Consider the following 23,767-nt stretch of genomic DNA (forward strand, 5'->3'; position numbering starts at 1 on the left):
AGTTTTGTCCGCGAGTACAAAGAAAGGTTTGTAAAAAAATAGAGGGGTATCGAGTGACTATCTCAAGTCTCAACCACTGAACAACTACCATTGTCAAAATTGAACTGGATCGGATGGTCGGACTGGAAAAACCTGAAACAGGTCACTTGATTGATTTTGTTTTACTCCAAACTTGTTATTTGGTCAAAAATTGTTGATTTGGTCAATGAACCAATAGCCTAGGCAGATGAACCGTTCAACCCAAGAACAGTTTTGACTGTTTTTTGTTTTTTTTTTTTAATTTTTTTTATTAGAGCAAACCATTCATTCAAACCGGATGGTCAGACTATTTGACCTAAAAACCAGTCTCAAAACGATTCCCTATCTGATCCGATTTTAAAAACCTTGACTTGTAACTTTTGAAAAAACAAAACTCATTACTTACTTAAACTAATGACATCAGTTTATTTTATTGTTCCATCCTTGTTTTTTCATATCTATTTATTTATTTATTTATTTCTGGAAGTTTGTCTCAAAAAGGATACAAAGTCAACATAATTTGTTAATGCTAGCCATTCTATAAAATAAATCCGAATTCCAAACATAAACAAGTCATTTGAGTTCAACTATATTCCAATTTAGGAAGTACAGGCCGATATAAGATTTGGAGAACAGCTAAACATCAATGCTGAATGCAGAATGCTGAATGCTGAATACTTGTCCTTCTTCCCGATACCCCCCATGTTCACCAATAATAAATTATTATTTTCATTGTATTAAAGCTAACCTTACGAGGAAAAGAAGCAAAAAGCACTTCCTCTTTGCTTTGCACAGGAAACATTATCCAACCCACCTGTCTTTCTTTGTGGCCTTGAGAGTGAAAATCCCAAGCACAAAAAAAAAAAAGGGGGAACCCATCACCCTCTTAAGCTTCTTTGCACATAGAAAGGCCTCCAATACACACATACACCTAAAGCATAACGAGATGGATGTTCATGATGATTTTGATGGCGCAGGAGAAGGTGCTGTCTCCACTTCCGGTAATGAAGATTTTGATGATTTTGCTCTGGAGGACTTCCCCGACTTGGGAGAAGTTGCCGACGATGACTTCACCTTTTTCTTTTTAGGTTTCTTGGGAGCTTTTGGGATGTCTGAAGGTGCGGTGTCGTTCAACGCCTCTGAGGCTGCTTGGGATTGCATCGTTTGCTCAAAATCTGTCATTTCATTGTAACAAACAAATCATTAAATCGACTTAAACGCTACCTATAAATGAGATCGGCTTCCATACCCACACCGTTCCAACCGCCTTTTACGACCTTATATAAATAAAGCATATGAGCAAGAAGATATTCTCAATACAACGTTATAAAAGCTGTTTGAATGGACTTTGCCCTGACCAAAGCCAAATTCCCTATTATACATGTGCCCGTTTGGAGAGACTTTTACACAGGCTTCTGGCATTGTATGAATAGGAGTGCAAATTGGGCAGGCTGGGCCAGATTTATTATCAATTCATGCCCAATCCTAAGATTTAGGCGTAAGACTCTAACCCAGATCAAGCCTGAGGTCAATAATTTGATGCATTTGAGTTGGGCTCAGGTTCAGGCCAGGCTTAGGTTGGTCAATAAATTTACTCTAAAATTATATATGTATCTATGTGTATAATTGGGCCAAGTTAAGATTGGGTTTGGGTTACCTAAAAGATAGGCCTGAGCCCAACCCAAAAAATAAAAAAGCCCAAACCCGAACCCAGCCCAAGGATAAAAAATCTAAACCTAACCTGTGTAAAATTTCAGTTGGATTGGTGGAGGGTCCGCCCAAATTATACCCCTATGTATGAACCAGACAATAGAAGAAGTCATAAAACCCTGTTTGATGAAAATCAAAAACTAAAAATAGGCTTATACAAATCCAAAAATCAACTTTCCACGCAGCTCAATCACCGTAAAAGCCCTCTCAAACAGAATCTATACTCGTTTAGAACCCTGCGGATCTGTTTTTCAATTATAGAGGCCCAATTAGGCCTGTATTAACAAATGGGCCTAATATCATCAAGTGGGTAAGGCGTAGGTCCAATGGGGCTGGGCCAATACTAATTTGGATAAGGAAGATGAGTGGTTATGCCTCAAGAGTCAAGACTGTTGAGGTCTGGTATGATAGAGAAAACACAGACATACAAAACATGTAAATAGACAGGCAGCGAAGGAGATTCCAAACACGAAATATCATCATCACCATATGAAGCTTATCATTGAACTGGACCACCAAATTATTAATGGAATGACCGAACGACCACAGGAAGGGAATGATGGGATCAACTTTAGATTCATCAGCACTGCGGAATATGGATCCCAATGGTGTTTTTATTGTCCAGAAGTCACCGTGTGATTCTGAATCGACGGTCACTGGATCTCCCTATCTTCGGATGGACCAATAGTGGGCCCGCCCGACCCGGTAAGGGAACTATCGTCCAGGTCCAGGAAGCCCGTGATCAAACAGAATCATTCCCTTCTAGAAGGGTGAATTAATTCTGCTCTGCAGCTCCATTCTCCTTTATTAAGAAGGATAGGGTGTCAATTTGCCAATCCAAAGATTCCCCTATTTTTGTAAGTCTCAAACAAACTCAATAGGTGGTGGGTAGCAAAAAAGCGTGTCCCGTGAGACAACAACCCAAACGGTCCCTACCTCTTCACAGTTCACACTGTGGAAGGCTGGAAGTAAAGCATCTTGTGCATTTTCTAATTGACTAAACTAACCCTCAAAAGGAGGAGACCGGATATGCTCCTCACACCTGGCGCTTCACAGGCACCCTACACGCACATCCTATAATTGTACTTATTAGTTATTATTCACGGGAGATATTCCCAATGCACGATGGATGTGTAGAATAAGGTGACATCTGGCCTGATGAGAGGGAAACATGAAATGAAACCTACCTTGAGAAGACCAAGGTGAAACAGCACTAGGATTGGAATCCCTTTGTTCATGAGCAATGTTGTTTACGGACGCTGATGAGTAATCCTGTGAAGTCTTGAATTCGTTCATCTACAATGCCAGAAACAGAGAAGAAATGTCAAATAAAATTGAGAGAGAGAGAGTGGATCCATCATCTATCATCTACCAAGCTTTGTGTGTGTGTGATATGTAAGAAAGAAGCAAGAAATTAAAGATGTTACGTACCCAACTGGGTGCAGCAGAATTCTGGTCATCCCACCCAATGTGAGCCACATGCTTAACATCTGTTGGGTGCCCAATCTCCATCTCGCGTTCCTTCACTTCCTTGACACCTGCAGAGACAAACCAGCCCATTTCTCATCTTTTGCTCATAGTAGATGAAAATGTATGAAAAGAGAAGAGAAATGGATCAACAGAGAGGAATTACCAAAGATTTGGGAAATGAACTTGAACCCTTTATAGATCCCCTTCATCTTTGTTATAGACCAAATCCCACAGACCCTTCAAGATTTGAATCAACGAAGAAAAGAGGAAAAAAAAAAAAAAACACAAACAATACAGAGACAGACCTGGTTATATGGATTTGAATTCGTGAAAAATTTCCATATAGCTCAAGAAAATTAAGCAAAGGTGTTGAGCATTAACTAGAGTGCAGCAGGAGAAGCCAGGCGATTGGTATGTATTAAATCCATGATCTCGGAAAACATAAACAGGTTAATAATAATAATAATAATAGGGTGCATTGCCGTTGATGAAAAAAAAAAAAAAACAAATAAACAAATTACGTGTCGATGACACTCTTGGGTTTAGGATCTCCGTGGCATTTAATACGATTCAGAAGAAGAAAGAACATTAATGTTACCTTTCGACGAAGAAAAGTTGATTAGTTTGTTTGGTATCGTAAGGTTTGAGATTCAGATGTTAGCTCCTCTGCCTCTTCCTCCTCCTCTCGTCAACAAACTCCATTGTCATTCATCTTTGATACTTTGTGGTTGAAGCCCGAAGGAGACAATTAACATGTGAAATTAAACCTGGGTCGTCTGTTTGGCGGGTCTAGATTTAGAGCATTAGAGAGCAGAGACCCAGGCCAAACACACACAGGCAGAGAGGGAAAATAGAGTTTGGGGCCTGGTATAGATCAGAAATTAAAGCTAAAACTAAAAGGCTTCATGCATTAATGGGGGCGTAAGGAGGTTGGGAAGAGAAGCAGAAGGAAGAGGTCTGGGAGGATATCGTGAAACCTCCCAAACAGAGGATAAGAGAAGTCAAGGATTTTAAAGGAGATAGAGAGAGAGAGAGAGAAGGGGTACAACAAGAAGACGGGCCAATTAAAAAATGTCATCTCCCTGTTTCGTTGGGGATACGTTTGTGGTGTTGCCGTTAAACCGAGTAAATCGCGCTACCTCTCTCTCTCGTTGCACACACACACTGATACAGACAATAATATTATAAATATATATAGATATAAATAGAGAAAGTTGTTTGAATGCGAGGCCTTGCCCTGTTCTGACTGAAGGGCAATTTGGTTAGAAAAAATATAACTGGGTTTGTTTGTCATTGACACTAAATGACAGATATATCCTCTCAATGTCCAAGCCAAGGAGGTATCTCCGTCTCTCCTTTGAAAAGGAAAAATAGAAACCTCGTAAATTGAAGAAACTTGGCAGACAAATGTGGAATCATGATTTTGTTGGTATGATGATGTTAACCGTGGACATGAAATCCTCTCGTCTCCTGAGGACTCGCGAACCCAAATATGGAATCATGATGATGAGATGTCGATGTGTTTGCTCGGCTCGGCTCGGTTTGCACCAAGAGCTAACCCGAGTCCCAATTCATAAAACTGGTTCGAGGTCGGGTTTATTGATTTTTCACCCAACCTGAGTCGTGACTCGTGACTCGTGACTCGTGACTCATCTCTCTGCAGGGTGAATGGGTGATGGCACGAGAGAAGTGGGTCGGCCGGTCGGGGACTGGAGCAGATGAGAAATTCCAAAGACAGTGAGAATCTCGAGAAACGAGGGATTTTGATTTTTGAGAGGAATTGAATTCCAAAGCCATCAGGCGTCAGCGCTTTGAACTTGAGATGTTTGATTACAGTTCAGGGCTGGTCTGGGTAGATCATGTAATGTAATGAATAGACATTCATAGTTATTGATTGCTTACAAGTTACGAGCGTTCCCTTTGATTCGTATTTTTATAATGTTCTTCAGGTTCACTGTGCATCAGAAAATTATATACCGGGCCATCTTCTCCCAATTAAAGCCGTTAGATTGGTGGATTTAGACTATCATTTGATGCTTTTTTTTTTTTAAAGCAAAATAATAATAATTAAACAGAGCGGACATGAGACCTATTACGTTCTAGAGGATGGATGATCTATGAACATTTTAAGTTTTCAATCGACAAAACAACAGAGATTCAGGATTCCTTTAAATCACTAATCATTCATTCTACCCAGATGCTTAAATAATTTTAAATCTTAGACATAGGTTTATTCCTCTGTGTGCCTCTGGTTTTCCATTTATGAATGATGAATCCACCTCATGTTCTCTGTTTTAGCTTCAAGCAATATATAATATAATTCTACAAAATACAAATGCTGGTGTTATCTTGTATTTATATTATTATATATGATGAATGGCGTTGTTTCTTCCTTGGCAAATCGATCCCACCAACTTCCAACAAAGTTTCTAGCAGCTTATGCAACTTGTTCTTCGGAAACATTAAATTATGTGAAGCCGTGGTTGATGGTTGGTGGGCAGTGGCAGATGAGAGATGACTTGACGGTGGTTGTTGCCTAGCTTAAGCCTAACACAATCCCCTTTTTTACTTCGCTACTGATGTGAACCTCAACATATCTTAGTGTCACCGTTTCCTGATCCGGAAATTTGAAAAACCAAAAAAAAAAAAGAAAAAATAGATTGACTGGTTACGTTGGACAGGGTGTGCATTATTCTGCATTCTATAGGGATCTCCCTGTGTGACATTAATCCATACAAATTCCATGCAAACGGAGAGAGGCTGTCGGACACAGCACAGCTTCACCAAGACGCAACCCTTTGAGTTTCCGGGCTTACTATGGGAAAAATATCGAAATTTAGGTGATTTGTTGCATAGTTGGAAGACAGGTTTTGGATCGTGCAAGCTGTTTGATTAAGCACAACAGTTATATATATATATATATTTATATATATAATAAAAATGGATTTTAAATAATGAAGATGACCCTACGTGGGTTGACACCATTATCATATACAATGCCTGCAATAATAAAGAAATTGGAGCTAGTTAAGGCGTGATATTGAAACTGACAGAGTAGTAGAGATATAAATATAGAAACTGCCACGGAGAGGGGGGAGATCAAGTCAATCATGTGATTCTATACCAATTATTATCTTGAATAAGCTTTTGGATGCAATAGCTGTGATGCAAGTTTTCAGGTTTTGTGTTTTTGGGCTTAAAAGAGTTTTTGTCTTTAGATTATTACTTTTTTTAAAAAAAAAAATTCTTATCAAAGTATTGGTATCAAGTATCATATTGGATAAGTCAAATATGAATGCAAATACGTTTTGGAAATGCATTGGTATGAATGAAAGATATAGAAACACTTGGAGACGTTAGGGAAATGCATATAAATCATATAAGGTAGATAAAATAAATTATTTATAATTTTTAAGTTTTTATTAATTTTTTTTTTTGGAAATTAAATCTTAAATTATTCATTTAAGGTTTTTATAATTATAACTTTCTATATTCCATTAATTTTGTTGGGAAAATTTATTTATTTAGTACTTTTTGTATAATAGCTCTATTTTTTCAAACGATAATTATGTTTTCATTATTAACATATAATTATGTGTAAAATAAAATATATAAATCATTTAAGATAGATGAAATATATTATTTTTATAAATTTTAGTTTTTATTATTTTTTTTGGAAAATTAAATCAAAAGTTATTTATTTAGTTTTTATAATTATATATTTTAATTTTTTATTAAAGATGATAAACAATCCAAAAGCAGTAAATATATAGTTTTGTCAAACTAGGCATAGATAGCTTTCATATTTGTGTGTATCAGATCATATCCACCGATACAATGTGATATGGCCCGATACAGAGGCATATCATGCCAATATACACGAATTGTGGGATACGTACCCAGTCATAGCGTAATATATCCCGTATCCATAACCATGAATACAGATACGATATGCCCCGTATCAGAGTATCACATCAATACCTTAAACCTTATCAAAGGCTAAAAAGAATTTTGGTTCATTTTTTGTATCCAGCAGCCTAAATCATAAAAGAGAAAACTTATCCAAACAAAGCCTTAATTTTCTCCCATGAAGGCAAGAAGTGTACCCACAATTACTCTTATATTGGTTTCTTGGTACATCTTGTAATTTAATTTTAGTAGTTTCATTTTGTAAAATCATAATATATCTACACACATCGCAAAGAAAGCTTTTCCTATAAACTGTTGGCCTGTTGATGATTTTAATTCTAAGATTTCATGTATGGGCATGATAAAATAGATACTTTAGACTGAACGTTTTGTTTATTTTGGATGTAGAATATATAAACTAACATTTATAATTAAGAAGAATGATATCAATATGTGGTATTTCATTTTATTCGATCTGTTCCTAAAAAGCTTAGGCACTTAGGATTTTATATGCCCTGCTATAAAAAACAAAAACATCAATATGTGATGTGTGTGTTTTGTTTCCAAAACTGAAATACAAAAATGTGTTATTGAATTTTTGGCTTAAAGAACATATTTTCATTTGATTGTTTAATATAATGTTCCATAAATTATATATATATATATATATATATATATATATATATATATAATTTTCACAGAAAATTTGTTTTTGTTTTAAAAATCACTATTTTGATGGTTTCAAAAATATGTATGGTTTTTTTAAAACAAAACCAACTTATTTTTGACTTTTGAAAAAATGCATAGTGTTCATGAAAGTGTTTTTGTTTTCTTTATTATGTGGCAATTTAAAAAAAAAAAACAAAAACATTCATGATTTGTAGAACATCCCCTGATATGGCCTGTGCAATATTTTCCTAACCAATAACTAGTAAGTAGCAACAAAGGTGAAAGCTAAAGTTGTCATTAGAATAAATAAGAAAAATTTATTGTTTAGATAAATAAGGAAGGTAAAGAGGACAAAATTGTAATTTTCTAGATATTATTATTTAATGGGAAATTGTCAAAAACTCACCATGAGTTTTCAACATTTCTCTTAAATTCACCACAACTTTTTAAAACATCTAAAACTCACCATGTCACTAACTTGGCGTTAAAGAGACTAACGGCTGTTAATATATTACCATTTTAACCATCATAGAAAAATATAAAATATATACATGTATAAAATACATACATATATTTTAATATTTAGAGATGAAAAAAGGAAAAGTTCAAAAAATATTTTTAAATATATAAACACAGAAATTACAAAAAATATAAAAAATTAGAGAAATTGCACACAAAAAAATTATTTTCAAATTATAGAAACTATAGAAATTGAAAAACAAAATCAGAAAATGAAAATTGTAGAAAAAACACAAAAAATTATAGAAAAAACACATAAATTGCAAATAAAAAACAAAAAATAAAGGAAATTTTATACATGGTAGAAAATAGAAAAATGTAAAAAACAGAAATTATAACAAAACAATAAAAATATAAAAAAAAAAGAAAATTGAAAAACGAAAAAGACCCTTTTCCTCTAACTCATCATTCAAGGGTGATTTGGTCATAAAAATTATTATTTATGCTGACATGGACACCTCTGTTAAGAAACATTAACAGTGCACACTAACGGAAGGTGAGTTTTAAAAAATAAAAACTTATTGACATGGTGAGTTTTAGACGTTTTGAAAAGTTGTGGTGAGTTTAAGAGAAATGCTGAAAACTCATGGTGAGTTCTAGACAATTTCCATTATTTAATAATGTCGCAACCACCACCATCATCGTCATCATGAATTTTATGGGATTGTGGTATATATACAAGTCCTAACCCATAAACCCTATTATGAGTTAAACCTTCTACGTCGATTATCCCAACCCAAACCCATCATCTATTCCCATCCACGAGGAGTTCAAATTTCCGCCCCACAAGGGGCCACCCCACAACGTCCCACAGCACATTTCCACCATATATTGGGAACATTTCCCGATGATAGTACCATTCCCGATGATATCACCATCGGGAGATGTTCCCATTGTGGGGCAGCCCCTTGTTGGGCGGAGATGTGAACTCATCCACGAGCTGATTCTGATCACAATCATGCATTATGCCTCAACCAGAAAATGTGACGAGAAAACAGAAAAAGGGAGTGAGAGAGGTAGTAGAATATTTTGTTATTAGACTTGACCCTCAGTAAAAGGAATACCAGTGTACAGTGTACTTCAAACCAAAATCCTTGTATCAAAATCAGCACAGTTGGTGAGTTTCTCGGCTTCGGCTGCAGGGTCATCGATGAATCTGGATCTCCTGTCCAAAAGAACTCTATCGACATCTACTCACATAACATCTAGTTCACACATGGAGAACATCTCATCTTCATAAATAGTATTATACATTGGGAGATATTTCCAATACATAGGGGTAATGTATCCTAGGTAGACGTGGGTAGAGTCCTTGTGAACAGGAGATCCGGAGTCGTCAGTGATGACTGATGACATGATAACCGGCCATGCATATCGCGCTTGGTTGTATCAGTTCCGAGTCCGGCCGGGGCCACGCTTCAAGTACTATCCCCATGTTATAATGCCTTTTAGTTGAAACCCTTTTGGTTTACAAGAGAGAACCAGGCTGCCACCTGCCGGCCGGACCACTGCGCTTCTCAAGGTTGGACTAGATGACAACAGCTCTACAGTAGTAGTTGTATTATGGATGGGTAACATGGTATGTTGAGAACCTGAGAGGTCGGAATTTGCTTGGAGTACTACTCCAGAGAATGGCATGGTCATCTGACTTTGTACATTAATGGGTTTTCTGGCCATCATCAGTTGAAATGAAAGATGCTTGTGATGATGAAGCTGAGCAGTCTTTACTCTCTAGCGGTATAGCAGTGGGAAGTTCTGTGTACAGATGGTGTTTTGGCTCGTATATATTAATTAATGCGGCCATGGTGAACGGTGGTTTTTGACGACTTCTGAAGATCTGACTGAACTGAATGATTCTGACTGGCAAAGCCACTACTCAACGCTCTTGTGGTCCCTTTCTCTCTCTCGATCCGTTCAGAGAGCTTTAGAAAATAGAAATAGAAGGTAGTACACTTTGAAAAGTTCGAGGTTGCATGAAACGCTCAACTTTACATTCTGGGTCCCTACGATTGTTGGTTTTGAAGCAACTAACGCAACAGTTACACCTAATCAGGCAATTAAAACATTGGATTATTTCTTGACTATGTTATGCGTGAAAGTGAATGATATTGTGAATGTGAATGTGCAGAGGATATAAAGGTTAACGGAGTTCGAAGACTTATCGACTGAGGTGTATCTGTAACACTGTCCTTAACCAGAATTTTGCCTCCTTTGGATAATGTCGATTGTACTATAGAAATTTTGCATTCTACTCTAAGATTCAACAACCTTACTAACTATGCACTCGTAATATTGAGTATTAACACGAAATATTGTAGCAATTTCTTAACTCGGAAAATGAATATAGTATACAGAGAATGAGTGAAAATGCTAAGAGCAAAACGTCCAGGGTATAAATAGATTTTCTAATGCAAGAGAAAGAAGTGACACTTTTTTGAGAGACGCCATTAAAGATTGCAACGAAGAGATGCTAAGTCAAGACCAGAAGATTTGATTAGAAAGAAGAAAATGAACAATCACTTGTTCGAATTCGAAATTAAAACAAGTTTAAAATGAAGGCGCAACTATTCGAATAAAAAAAAAACCAGTCACCTCGGCATAAAGGCACCTCGACACCTAAGCCAGTTCGGGGCCTAGGAACTGAAGTTACACATAATCAACTCCAAAAGCTTCCCAGCGGACTCCGAAACTCATGAGATCACGCCGCGTAACGGCATGCCTTATCCTCTCTCCGCTCGGATCGGGCGGTAACGATAGACTTCATTGACTGATACGTTACTCCCGGACTAAAGCATAAATGAATCTCATCTACTCAGGCCAAAGATCCCGGAACCGTTTCATGAGACCCACGACAACTCAGCTATATAAGAGCAACAACCCCTCCAGGGCCCAGGTATGCACGATTACTTACATTCAAGCTCTCTAGCACTCAAATTTTAGCTCACAACCACAACTAGAATACTGACTTAAGCATTGGAGCGACCTCACTGGGTCACCCACCCCGGTCTCTCTGATCCCTGTTTTACAGTTTGATCTAGTTTGCCACATGAGAACGTCCAAGCAACCTTCCAGCTAGGAGCTTCCAGATCGCGCATCATCAATTAGTGCCGTCTATGGGAAACAATTGAAAGGTCATCCCAGTCCTAGTTACCATTTCACTCTCAATCTCAGCCTCAATGGAATCATCCAGCCACAACGGAAAGAGCGACATGAACATCGCTGGGGGTAAGAGCGGCAAACAGTCACTCCCCAGGGTCCCTCGATGACAATCGACTAGTTCACCATTTTCTTGATTGTCTCCGGGGTCCCATCATGTCGCAAACTACCCAATAGGTGAGTGTCTTGCTCCCCCAAGTGAGCGCCACATTCTCGGAGCCCTTCGTGATTCCCCCTGGGGTCGGGCACTCTCGGTTCAACGACCTCGTCCAGAGCGTTTGAACGATGCAAATTCAAATGTACCAGATCCATCAGTTCCAGCAATACTACTTCTATCAACAATATCAGCAACAGTTTCCACCACTGCAACCAAACCAGTTGGCAAATCATCATCAAGGGCAGACCTAGAACCAAAATTAGCACCAGGCTCACCAAAATGTTTGCCAGTCTTCCCCGCGGTGAAAGAACCTCGCAGGTATCGATCCCTCCCACGGGGTGGACCCTGCCACAGGGTACAATAGGCGACCGGCGTACTCCCCCTGCTTCCCAAAGAAAGAGCTCGAGGGATAGGCCCAAACCCATCCAGCCCGAGAGGCGCAGTCAGCAAGTCCCACATCCAGGTAATGTAGATCGTTAGCTCGGGGTCCAAGGTGTGGGCATGAGAGGAGACCCCTCAGTTCCCCGCGATATCCAGCACTGAACAGGCGGCGAGGAGAACCCCTGAACCACCTTGCCCTACCATTCGGAGTAAGATCGAAGTGCCCTACAATACTGAAGCTGGCAGCCCAAATGCTGCACCACCAAAGAAATAGCAGCGGCAACATCGCAAGACTCGCCATTCATCAGCAAGGAACAGTCCACCCACGAAGCCCAACCATCTAGCAGATCGGTCGAGAAAGAGAGGAGGTGTTCTCGGTGGCCACAAGAACAATGCCCGCTCTGTTGCACCGGCGATCCCCCCTATCTCCTGAGCTCCTGGCGGCCCCGATGCTGAAAGTTTTCAAGGTACCACTACTAGACAAGTATGGATGGGTCCTTTGATCCTAACGATCATGTAGACACATTCCAGTCCCAGATGCATCTCGCTAGGCCGATGAGGCTTGTATGTGCGTGGCTTTCTCCACCACATTCAAAGGAGTAGTTCGGACTGGTATAGAAACCTTGCACCAGGCTCGATCAGAAGTTGGGCGTAGTTCGCAAATATGTTTACAGCCCACTTCATCACTAGTAAGAAGTGCCCGAAGTCATAGGAGAGCCTTCTGAATGTGGTGCAGAGGGAAAGAGAGTCAATTCGAAGCTACATCAAACGCTTCAACAAGACATGCCTGCAGATACCAGACCATGACCCAGCAGTACGTATCACCGTAGTGTGAAAAGGAATCACTCATAAAGAGTTTAAGTGGCACATCATGGCCAACGAACCGAAGAACATCACCGAGTTCCTCAAGTTGGCCGATCAATTTATTAGTACAAAAGAAGAGATAAACTAGAAAACCGACAACCGAGGAGAGAAGAGGAAGAGAGAAGAAGAAGGAACGAGCAACAAGAAAAGGAAAAAGAGCAAGTCCCCTAAGTGAAGAAGTAAGTCCCCGAGCTCGAGGAGCAAGTCCCCCTTGCGAAGTTACAGGTCGAGTCGGTGTTCCAAGACCCCGCCAATGGAGAGAACCAACTATACTCCCCTTAACGCAAAGCGAGGAGAGATCCTAATGGCCATCAAAGACTCCTCTATCGTCAGATGGCCACCTAGGGCCCCAGGCTATGGGGAGACCCAACGACCAGGAACCTGAACATCTATTGTCACTTTCATCGGGACCATGGTCATAGCACAAAAAATTGTAGAAAGCTCCATGATGAGATCGAAGAGCTAATCCATCATGGATACTTGAAGAAGTACATCTTGCATGAGGTAAAAGGACAAGGGGACCGAGAGGGAGATCAAAAGAAAGATGCCCCTGAAAGCAGCAGACAACGAGCAGCCACCTCGCCTGCTACTAGAAGAAAGACTGATCCGTGAGGTGATTAATATGATCACTAGAGGATCTATTGTAGGAGGGTGCACAGTAGTAGCTGGAAAAATGTCAGTCCGAGAATTGGAGCATGAAACAGAGAACCCACCCAAGTGACCTCAGATCGAAGAGCCCATCTATTTTTCCAAGGATGATGCTCATGGGATTCAGTATCCTCATGATGACGCCCTGGTCGTAAAGATGATCATCAATGACTTCGAAGTGAAGCGGATCTTGGTGGATTCAGGCAGTTCGGCCGATATCCTCTTCAAAGGAACCTTTGATAAGTTGCAACTATAGCAGAGCGATCTAAAACTAGCAGATGCCCCACTAGTAAGGTTCAATGGAGAGGAAGTCAGGCCTATAGGTCATGTCACAGTACCAGTGGAGGCGTGCGCGTGGCCGGATATTGTCCGGTTCGAGCACACATTCTTGGTGGTCACGACTCCATCCCCTACAACACAACCATAGGTCACCCTATTACGCATGTTTTATGTGCGATAGTGTCAACTTACTATCTAGCAATGAAGTTCCCAACAGATTACAGAGTAGGGGTGATATGAGGCGATCAGCTCGAATCCTGGAAGTGCTATGTAGCTGCCCTCAAGGGAAAGGCCATACTAGCAGAAGATGTCAAACTAGAGCGACCAACAGACTACATTGAGGAGCGAGCTGCCCCGTTGGAAGAGACAGTCCACATACCGGTGTCTGAGACCGAATCGACCAAGACTCTCCAGATCAGTGCATTGATAAACGAATCACTCCAAACATAGCTAGTATGTTTTTTACTTAACAATTTAAATGTTTTCGCGATCCGCGGAAGAAATGCCCGGAATTGACCCTAGTATAATAAATCATAAACTTAATGTGGACCCTCTATTCAGACCAGTTAGACAAAGAAAACCCAACCTTGCCCCGGAGCGGTGGAGGGTAGTCGATGAAGAGGTCGGGAAGCTCTTCACCGCAGAGTTCATCAAGGAGGTCCATTACCCGAGCGGTGGGGTACATTCGGCAAACATCAAACAGTTGGTTTGTCATAGCATTCAGAAGTGCATGCCAACAAATCATATCAGTGAGGTCCAGGTTTGAGTTAATGTGGATTTTGCAGGTTCATATAGGTCCTCTGGTGGAGAGTCATCAAGTACGTAGGCAACACCATGGATGTCTAATAGAGAGTAAACTTTGTGTTGCCAATGTACAAAATGAGTTCCATCAAAAGGTACAATTTTTGAGACATTAGGAATTACAACTCTAATAGCATCCATTGTAAAATTAGAGCAAACACAGACAGGAAAGGAAGAACTAATTCTACTTAAGATGTTGTGGGTGAAAGTGGATGCTACTGTGAATGTGCAAAAGATATAAAGGTAAATGGGGTTTGAAGAGTTATCGGCTAAAGTGTGTCTATAACACTGCCCTTAAGTAGAATTTTGCCTCTGGATAATGTCCAATGCAGTATAAGAAACTCAACGTTCTGCTCCAGGATTCAATAGCCATCAAGGCACTCAGTAACCGTGCACTCAGAATACTGAGTAACTCGAACTACAACAATCTCTCAACTCGGAAAATGAATGCAGTATGCAAAGAATGAGTGAAAATGCTAAAAGTAAAACGTGTAGGGTATAAATAGATTTTCTAATGTAAGAGAAAGAAGTGGCGACTCTTTTGAGAGATGACAATAAAAGTTGTGACAAAGATATGCTAAGTCAAGACCGACAGTTTTTATTAGAAAGAAGAAAATGAATAGTCACTTGTTCGATTTCAAAATTAAAACAAGTTTAAAACGAAGCCAGAACTGTTCAAATTAAAAGAAAACCAATAAAAAAAGTAGGCAAGTAATCCACACCCACGACCCAACCCGGCTTGGCGCATGTGTGAAATAGAATCCCCAACCATTCCAAGCCATGAGACCATATCAATAGTACCCCATTTGGGTCCCCATAAGGGAAAGGCCATCTCGTAGTAATAAGCTTAACACTTGAAATTTTCCAATGTGGGATTCAAACAAACTAGGGTTGTGTTTGGTTCTGTGGGCATTTATTGAAAAAACGCCACCACATCAGCGCCACACAGGCGTTGGCGTTTATTGCAGATGAAGCAAAATGAAACAATTGTTTGGTTTCACCGTTTATCAAATAAATGGTAGAAAACTGAAACACTTTGATTTTTGTACATGAGACATTTGAGGAAACATCAAATTCTTGTTTCCCCCAACACCCCAGCGTTTTTTGAAACCAAATGCTAATGTGGCGCACTTTAATGGGTATTAATTTGATTTGAAGAGTAAAAACGTTTAAAGTGAAGCCCGACCAAACAATAAAAATATGAAACGTTTAAAGTAAAAAGCATTTAAAGTGAAAAGGTATAAATAAACATTTAAAGTGAAAAAATACAAATAAATGACCTATCCATAAACGTCTACGCAACCAAACACATATTAGGAGATCAAAAAATTAGGCTCAACAGTGGAGGGAAAACAAAATTTTGAAATTTTTGACAAATGTCAAAACTTATGTGAACAGGGTACGTGCAAATAAAGACAAAGGACAACAGATTAAAATTACAAAACTAACCCTACTAATCTTTTGAATGACACTTAAAAATCATATTACAACAGACTACTGTTGCTGGATGGTTGAATTAATATTGGGGTCCGTCCGGATCTCCTGTACTCGCATTTCAATCCTCTTCGACCAGAAGTACATTGCCTGAGGCGGCCCTGACGAGAGCTCAAGTCAAGTGCCCAGTTTCATGAGCTTCAGTTGAGCCATATAAAGCAATGGCGGAGTCTATCTATAAATACAGTATATCTCAGCTCTAAAAGAGGTCACCAAGGGACCATGCACCGCATATATGTTAACAGTTCATCCATTTCCAACTTGGCGATTTCCTCCTGCTGGAAATGAGAGGATTTTCTACAGAAGTCAACATTTCTGCTTCAGAAGGATCCCTTGCACCAGCTATATATATATATATATATATATATATATATATAAATTGAGTTCTACAAACTTCCTTGTTTCTTAAGAAGAAAGAAAACCTACATTTAATTGTCTTAAAAACAGTGGTTACTGGTTAGGTTCCGCTGTCTTGTTCATAGAGCTGGTGAAACGTAACGTTAGTTTGATGGTTAGAGGATGATAGTGGGACTTACCCATATCTTGTTATATATCTTTCCATCTTTCTGTTGTTTAGTGAGGCTATGTTTGGTTTGAAGGAAAAGGTAAGATAATCTTTACAAGCCTTGTATAAGTTTTCCTATCTTTACCTTTCTTTCTCTACTTTTTTTCTTCAAACCAAACATAGCCTTATAAGACTGTAGTCTGTAATTAACAATTATAATTTCTAACATTGCTAGAAACCATGCCATGCCAGCTGAAGCCAGATGCCACACCGACATGGGGGGTAATGGTTATTCCTTGTGGTGGTTGTAATTAGGTCAAATCATTGTTGGCTTGAAATAATTAACTGGACCCCTCATAACAAGGTGGGGCACATAAGCCCAACAATGGGCCTTGTTGAATGACCTTATGTTGGGCTGCCACTTGGGCCGAGTTAGCCCAAACCCGACCTGAAAAAGTAGGGTTAGGTAAGGGTTGAGGGGTTAAGCTTTAGGGTTGGGTCAGGTTGAAGTTCAGGTTAGGGTTAGGAGTACGAACATAATTCACCAGGTTTAGGGCCCATACTTCAGAACCAGGAGCTAAGTATTTTCCCAATACTCCAGGGTTGTGGATGCTCTGTCCAGATAAGATAAACCGATATGAGTCCACTCATTGTGCAATTATGGGCCAACAATAGCGGGCTTACAGCTGAAAACTGATGGAGCTGTCTAAATTTGGATAGCGTACTACACATTGTTGAAAACTTGAAATGGTAAGTTTACAAACACATTCTCTTACCTTGTAAATTCGTTCTTCGCCGGTTGGCATAATACAAAGAAAGCAGAGACGCACACACATACACAAGGCTGAGGAGATAATCTTAAGATACCATCTGATCCATTGACAACTTTTGGGTGGCTGTTGTCTTCTGACTAGTAAGATCTTGGACTATATCCAATTATCCAATCAAAAAAGTGACCAATGGTAGACTGGGTAAGGCCACTTATGATTCATGCTTTTCGATTTCCATTACTAATGGGCTTGAGATATAAAACACATGAAGATAAATATAAGCCCATGAACATAAATAAATGATGGGCTCCCTTAGAAGGGAAAATAAAAGTAAATCTCCAAATCAATTCCAGATTAAGGAATGTGGCTGATCTAAAAGCATCTTTCAGCTCCATTCCTAGGCCTCTAAATGTAATTGCTTGTGGGGATGCGCTACCTCCGTTCTGTGTAGCCCCTTTTGGGTTCTTAAAAAAAAAAAAAGAAAAAATTGAGGGAGAATTGGTTTAATTAAAATAAAAGGTGAAAATAATGTTTCAAACCATTGATTAAGTTAAAAATGAGGGATTTTTAACCTGGGCCATAAACCATTTATTAATAAATCTTATTACAGAACCAGGCCCTAATGTTCATAAAACAGTAAAAACATGACGACCATTCTTATGTTTCTTGTTTAGACTTTAGAGCCCCTCGTTGTAAGCCACACCCGTGGACTTCAACCACGCCCCTCCCTGAATCAACTCTGTGACAGTGAACTTTTTGGCTTGAGCCGAGTCCGTAATGACATGATAACCCGGCCATGTCACTCGCCGGCTTGTATCAGCGCCCGGCCCCCGATTTGAGTACTCCCCATAATACAACGTCTTTAACGCAAAATCGCCATTCCATTCCGACCAGCCCTTCGGATCTATGTGGTCTCCGATGTTAGACTGCATGACAACAGTACTGGAGTATTCCTTCCATGGACGACCCAGATACGACGGAAACGAGCTCTTAACGGGTGCAAGGTCAGAGCTTGCTGTAATGTCGCAATTCTGGATGGAAGTTCCTGTATTTTGGTTGGGGTCGATCCGATCCTGTGCTGTCACCATGTTCTTTTGGGCAGTCATGGGTTTTCGAGCAATCAGTTTGCACTTCTGGAACACCACGGCTGCATTACCAAAGATGAAATCAACAGTGCCGGTGATGTAACAGTCTCTGTAGAATTGGCGGAGGGAATGCGCATAGAGGGTGTTCTGGTATGCGTCGATGCGGCAACGGTTTATGACGGACTGATCTGCTCCAACTCTCAGCGCCACCGCCTGATGCTTCTGCGGACCTGCTGTATTTTGGAAACAGATGTCTTGAGCTATGAATCCATCGCCCACGGCAGCTGCAATTGGAAGATATAGATCACATTACATGTTCATTATATGAATCTTCAGTAATGATGTACATGTACCAATGGACTGTGCAAACAAATCTGCCGACGCTCAAGTGAATCCCTGCTGCCATCACTTATGCTCGTGAGTGGCAGAGGCAGTCTGCTATACAGTGTTCCTGTAATTTGTACAGTAATAACATAATTTATGTATAGAAAGTGAAGTGCTATTACCAACAGTTGCAGAATTGAACGTGGTCAACCCATCGTCAACGTTGAGGCTGCCTGTAATGATGGTTGAATTCATGCCATCACCAGCAAGCATCACGTTCTTCTTCCTTTTCCCTATCTCCACATTTTCCTTGTACGTTCCTTTCTTCACATAAATAACATACCGGCTCTTTCCGTCGTCCGGCGCCGATGCCACAGCCTCCTGCACCGTCCTGAAGTTCCCACTACCGTCTTTCGCAACTACTACATCGGGTTGGATCTCTGTGGAAGAAGAAGCCTTGAGTAGCTTTCTGTCCTTCTTCTTCACCCAAGATGGAAACGTCCCGTTCAAGAGTCGGAGCGCATCGACCTTGGACGGGGAAATTGCCATCAACAGGGCCAATGACGTCCTTGCCCTGGCTATCAGATCTTTGAGAATGCCGTCCATGGCTGATAGGGCCGACCCGTTGAGTCCGTCGTGGCAGGTCACATGGTTGGTGAGCGCACTACTGAGCCATGCATTAGCATTGGCCATGGAAGGGTTGGTGCGAGTAAGTACAGTCGGAGTGGAGTCCATTAAACGATCGATGGATAGGTCCATCAGCGCCCATCAGCGCTACGCAATCGGCCAATGCCGCTTGCTGTGGTGGGTCGTTGGTCCGAGCGTAGACGCTACGGGCCACCTCAATGGCATGGCTTGTGACCGACGCAAATTCTTTCAGGAACATCTGGAGAATATCCACATCACTGGGCCTTTTAGCTCCATCGTCCACTGCTTCGTCGGAGACCAAGGAGAGGCGTGAGTGTGTGTGGACAGGGAAAGAGTAATGAGAGGGGCGGTAGAGAGATGCTAGAACGGTAGAGGAGACGAGTATGGTAACTAGACAAACAACAATGGAGAGGCTCTTACAAGAGGTTTTCCTCTTGGGACTGGGAGTATGGAGGATAGGTTGGTGGTCCTTTGCCATCAGACAAGTAGTGAAGTATAGTTAGGCGTTCTTGGTCTGGTTCATCAGCTCCTCTTCTTTCTTAATTAAATAGGGAGGAGAGGACGCAGGCCCCAGCATTCTTCAACTATGGATGGGCCCAAAATACCATTTGTCCAAATTATGTAGAACATAGTTGCATAGACCCATCACGGGATGGTTGGTAAGTCATAAGTTGAATGGTCCAAACGTCAGACCCACTTTTATATCCAATTCAAACAAAAAGAATTAATATGAAAAAAAAATTGTTTTTTCGAATACTCATAACATTATAACAATCTTTGAAAGTTGATGGATGGATTTGCCTTATGGCTTAATAGCAAATCGGGATAGCCCACGCAACCCCGTAACTCATATTTAGGGCTCCTTTTATGTCTATATGAATATTTATCAATTCCTTAAAATATATGCTGACCTGGAACAAGGTCATAACAGGCTTATAACCATGGTTTTTAAAACCAACCCGGAGACGGAACCGGTCAGGGATCCGGTTATCAGATCGAACGGTTCTATCGTTTGAATTGAATGCTCGGCCTGTTTTGATAAAAAAATAAAAAATGGTTAAAATCGTTCGAACGGTTAATCGTCCGATTCAGTGGTTTGCGGACCAAAATCAATGGTTTTGGGGGGAAATCCGGTTTTTGGGAAAAATGGAAACGGTCACCTAACCAGTTCCCAGTTTTTCCAGTCCGACCATCTGGTCCGGTCTAGTTTTAAAAACCATGATTATAACTAAGCTATTAAACAAACATCCATGCTTCTCTTAAGGCTGTATTTGGTTTGAAGGAGAAAGTAGTGAAAGGAAGAAAAAGATAAGACACCTTTATAAATCTTGTATGAATTCCTTGCCTTTCCCTTCCTTTTCCTAATTTTTTCCTTCAAATCAAACATAACCTAAGCCCACGTTTGATTTGAAGGAAAATGTAGGAAAAGGAAAAGAAATATAGAAAAACCAATACAAGATTTATAAAGGTTTCCCTACCTTTTCTTTCCTTTCCCTACGTTATCCTTCAAACCAAATATAGCCTAAGGGAAAAAGAAAAGAATATTCTGGCTTGTAGTTATATTGAAATTGTAGTGAAACGAAATGATTCTCTCAAACGATGGAAGAAAAAAATGAAGAAAATTGATATACCCAAGCTAGAGAAATAGTGACAGATTCTTAAGAGAAAAGGCATAAAATAATATATATTTTCTGTGCTACCCGTGCTTTAGGTCTTAGTACAGTACAGGGTATGGCTGTATGGTCAGCGAGTAGTTTGAAGCATTCAAGTTGCAATAAGGTTGCAAACAGACCTGGCGGGGTCGGGCTCCTGTCGGGTTTTGCCTTTTACCAACAGAAAATGTGCAGGCCTGAGTTTGAGTTCGAAGTCGGATTTGTACATAAAATATTTTATTTTCAGTATATTTTTATAAATTAATATTATATTAATTTAATAATTTAACAAATAAATATAATATATATATATTATATTTATTTTATATAACACAAGTTGATGTAACCGTTTTTGGTCACGTACCATTTTTTGTGATGTATAAATTTTTTGGCTAAGTACTTCGTTGTTTGACCCGGTGGTGACGTGCCTTGGTGATGAGCTACTTGGTGGCGAACTCCCTGGGGGAGAACTACTTGGTGACGAACTGCCTGGTGGCGAACTGCTTGGTGGCGAACTGCCTGATGGCGAACTACCCGGTGGCGAGCTGCCTAGTGGCGAACTGCCTAGTGGTGAACTCCCTGGTGGCGAACTGCCTGATGGCAAACTGCCTGGTGGCGAACTACCTGATGGCGAACTGCTTGGTAGTGCTCCCTGGTGGCGAACTGCTTGGTGGCGAACTGCCTGGTGGCGAATTGCCTGGGGGCAAACTGCCTGGTGGCGAACTGCCTGATGGCGAACTGCCTGGTAGTGCTCCCTGGTGGCGAACTGCCTGGTAGTGCTCCCTGGTGGCGAACTGCCTGGTGGCGAGCTACCTGGTGGAGAACTGCCTGGGGGCGAACTGCCTAGGGGCGAACTGCCTGGTGGCGAACTACCTGGTGGCGAACTGCCTGGTGGCGAGCTACCTGGTGGCGAACTGCTTGGGGGCAAACTGCCTGGTGGCGAACTGCCTGATGGCGAACTGCCTGGTGGTGAACTCCCTAGTGGCGAACTGCCTGATGGCGAACTCGTCACTTGACTTGCTCCTAGGCGGTCTGCAACTCAGAGGATGGTGGAGCTCCCTGGTGCAGCGCAACCCGACTACCCTCCGCGTGAGGTGATTTTCTCTCCTTTGTAGACGGCGGGAGCTGAGGGACCTACGAGAACTGAATCAGAGGACCCGGGGGTATTTTCCCGGCGGGGACTCTCCGATGCCTAAGTTAGCATTTTGATTACAGAGGGTTTGGAGAGAAATGAGAGAGCTAGAGAGCGGGGGTTACCATCATTTTTTCTCCCCTCTGGCTTTGGGGGTCGGAGTCCTTATATAGTGGTGCCCTCGCGGGTTAGGTGGGTGAAAAGCCTTCAAATGGTAAGACGTCATATCCCGTCAGAACCAGGGTACAGTGATGAACTCCTCGAGGTTGTCAGGCTGGCGCTTGTGCCAGGCGGCCAGGTCGGCGCCTGGGCCAGGTTGTCAGGTCGGCGCCTATGTCAGTCGGCGGGTCGGTGTCCGGGCCAGGTTGCCAGGCCGGCGCCTGTGTCCGGGCCAGGTTGTCAGGTCGGCGCCTGTGTCAGTCGGCGGGTCGGTGTCCGGGCCAGGTTGCCAGGCCGGCGCCTGTGTCCGGGTCAGGTTGTCAAGTCGGCGCCTGTGTCCGGGTTAGGTTGTCAGGTCGGCGCCTGTGTCCGGGCCAGATTGCCAGGTCGGCGCCTGTGTCCGGGCTAGGTTGCCAGGTCGGCGCCTGTGTCCGAGTCAGGTTGTCAGGTCGGCGCCTGTGTCCGGGCCAGATTGCCAGGTCGGCGCCTGTGTCCGGGCCAGGTTGCCAAGTCGGCGCCTATGGCAGGCTGATCCGGCCAGGTCGCGCGCAGGTCGCGCCAGGCCGCGCGGAAGCCGCGCGCAGGTCACGCCAGGCCGCGCGGAAGCCGCGCGCAGGTCACGCCAGGCCAGCCAGAACGGTGCTCGGGGGGGATACCAACTTGGTAAGTTGTTGCCTGGGTGCTTGCCTAGTTGTTACGAGGTACCACGTGTCGCAATTTCACTGGAGGGCCAAATCTGCCCTCATCACAAGTATTTCTTTATTATATATAATAGAATCGGGTCGGGCTTATTTGAGAAAGCCAAACCAAAGCCCACAGGCCCGAAATCTCGTCCAAATCCGAAAAATAACAGACAGAGCCGGGCTGGGTCAAGCTGTCAGTCTACCCGGCCCATGAATATGTCTAATTGCAAACAGTATTCACTTTGAACCCAAATATGATCTGGTTAAGGTTGATCCAAATCCTATTATGGATCCACCCCTATCCATTCTGATGTCAACCGATACAATAATATTCAAATTTATCTGATTACATTTACATAAAATTAAATATTATTTTTTATTAATGTATTTAAAATTTAAATTCAATTAAAATCTGAATATTAATAAATTAAATTTGGATGTAAATATTCAATTCCATGCAAACATTACAATAGGGGTTGAAACTTAGGTGGGCTCTCGTTGATCTTTTGTCAAAATTTGAATGGACCTGAGCCCAAAGAAGTATAAAATGCTAATTTCGTTACCAATCTCTTGTCCTAGTGTGCCTGTCCTAGTATTTGTTGATGCTGTTGGCAGGGCCCTTCCTAATCTTCGATAAAAAAACAAAAATAAATAAATTTGTTGTTATGGCACCACTTTGAATTAGATGAAATAACTTCTTGATGGGGCCACACAGTAGTACATCTAAGGTCATG

At 41.3% G+C, this 23,767-nt stretch overlaps 1 protein-coding gene and 1 pseudogene across 2 annotated transcripts; both read right to left on the reverse strand.

Annotated features, from left to right (window-relative positions):
• Positions 1-574: 574 nt before the first annotated feature.
• LOC104604872 (CRIB domain-containing protein RIC10-like) lies at positions 575-4,236 on the reverse strand. Its single transcript, XM_010269442.3, has 5 exons — positions 3,797-4,236; positions 3,362-3,435; positions 3,160-3,266; positions 2,916-3,024; positions 575-1,193 (listed from the first exon to the last, which is right to left on the reverse strand). The coding sequence occupies exons 2-5, from the start codon at positions 3,405-3,407 to the stop codon at positions 973-975; spliced, it is 483 nt and encodes a 160-aa protein (XP_010267744.1). The 5' UTR covers positions 3,408-3,435; positions 3,797-4,236; the 3' UTR covers positions 575-972.
• Positions 4,237-17,886: 13,650 nt separating this feature from the next.
• Positions 17,887-19,913, reverse strand: LOC104604874 (pectinesterase-like; annotated as a pseudogene). The gene is made up of 2 exons (XR_016081169.1): positions 18,942-19,913; positions 17,887-18,719 (listed from the first exon to the last, which is right to left on the reverse strand). The product of XR_016081169.1 is annotated as a pectinesterase-like (transcript).
• Between the last annotated feature and the right edge of the window lie 3,854 nt (positions 19,914-23,767).

The sequence above is a fragment of the Nelumbo nucifera genome, chromosome 1 (assembly GCF_055504915.1).
Source record: "Nelumbo nucifera cultivar China Antique chromosome 1, China Antique-T2T, whole genome shotgun sequence".
Lineage (NCBI taxonomy): Eukaryota > Viridiplantae > Streptophyta > Magnoliopsida > Proteales > Nelumbonaceae > Nelumbo > Nelumbo nucifera.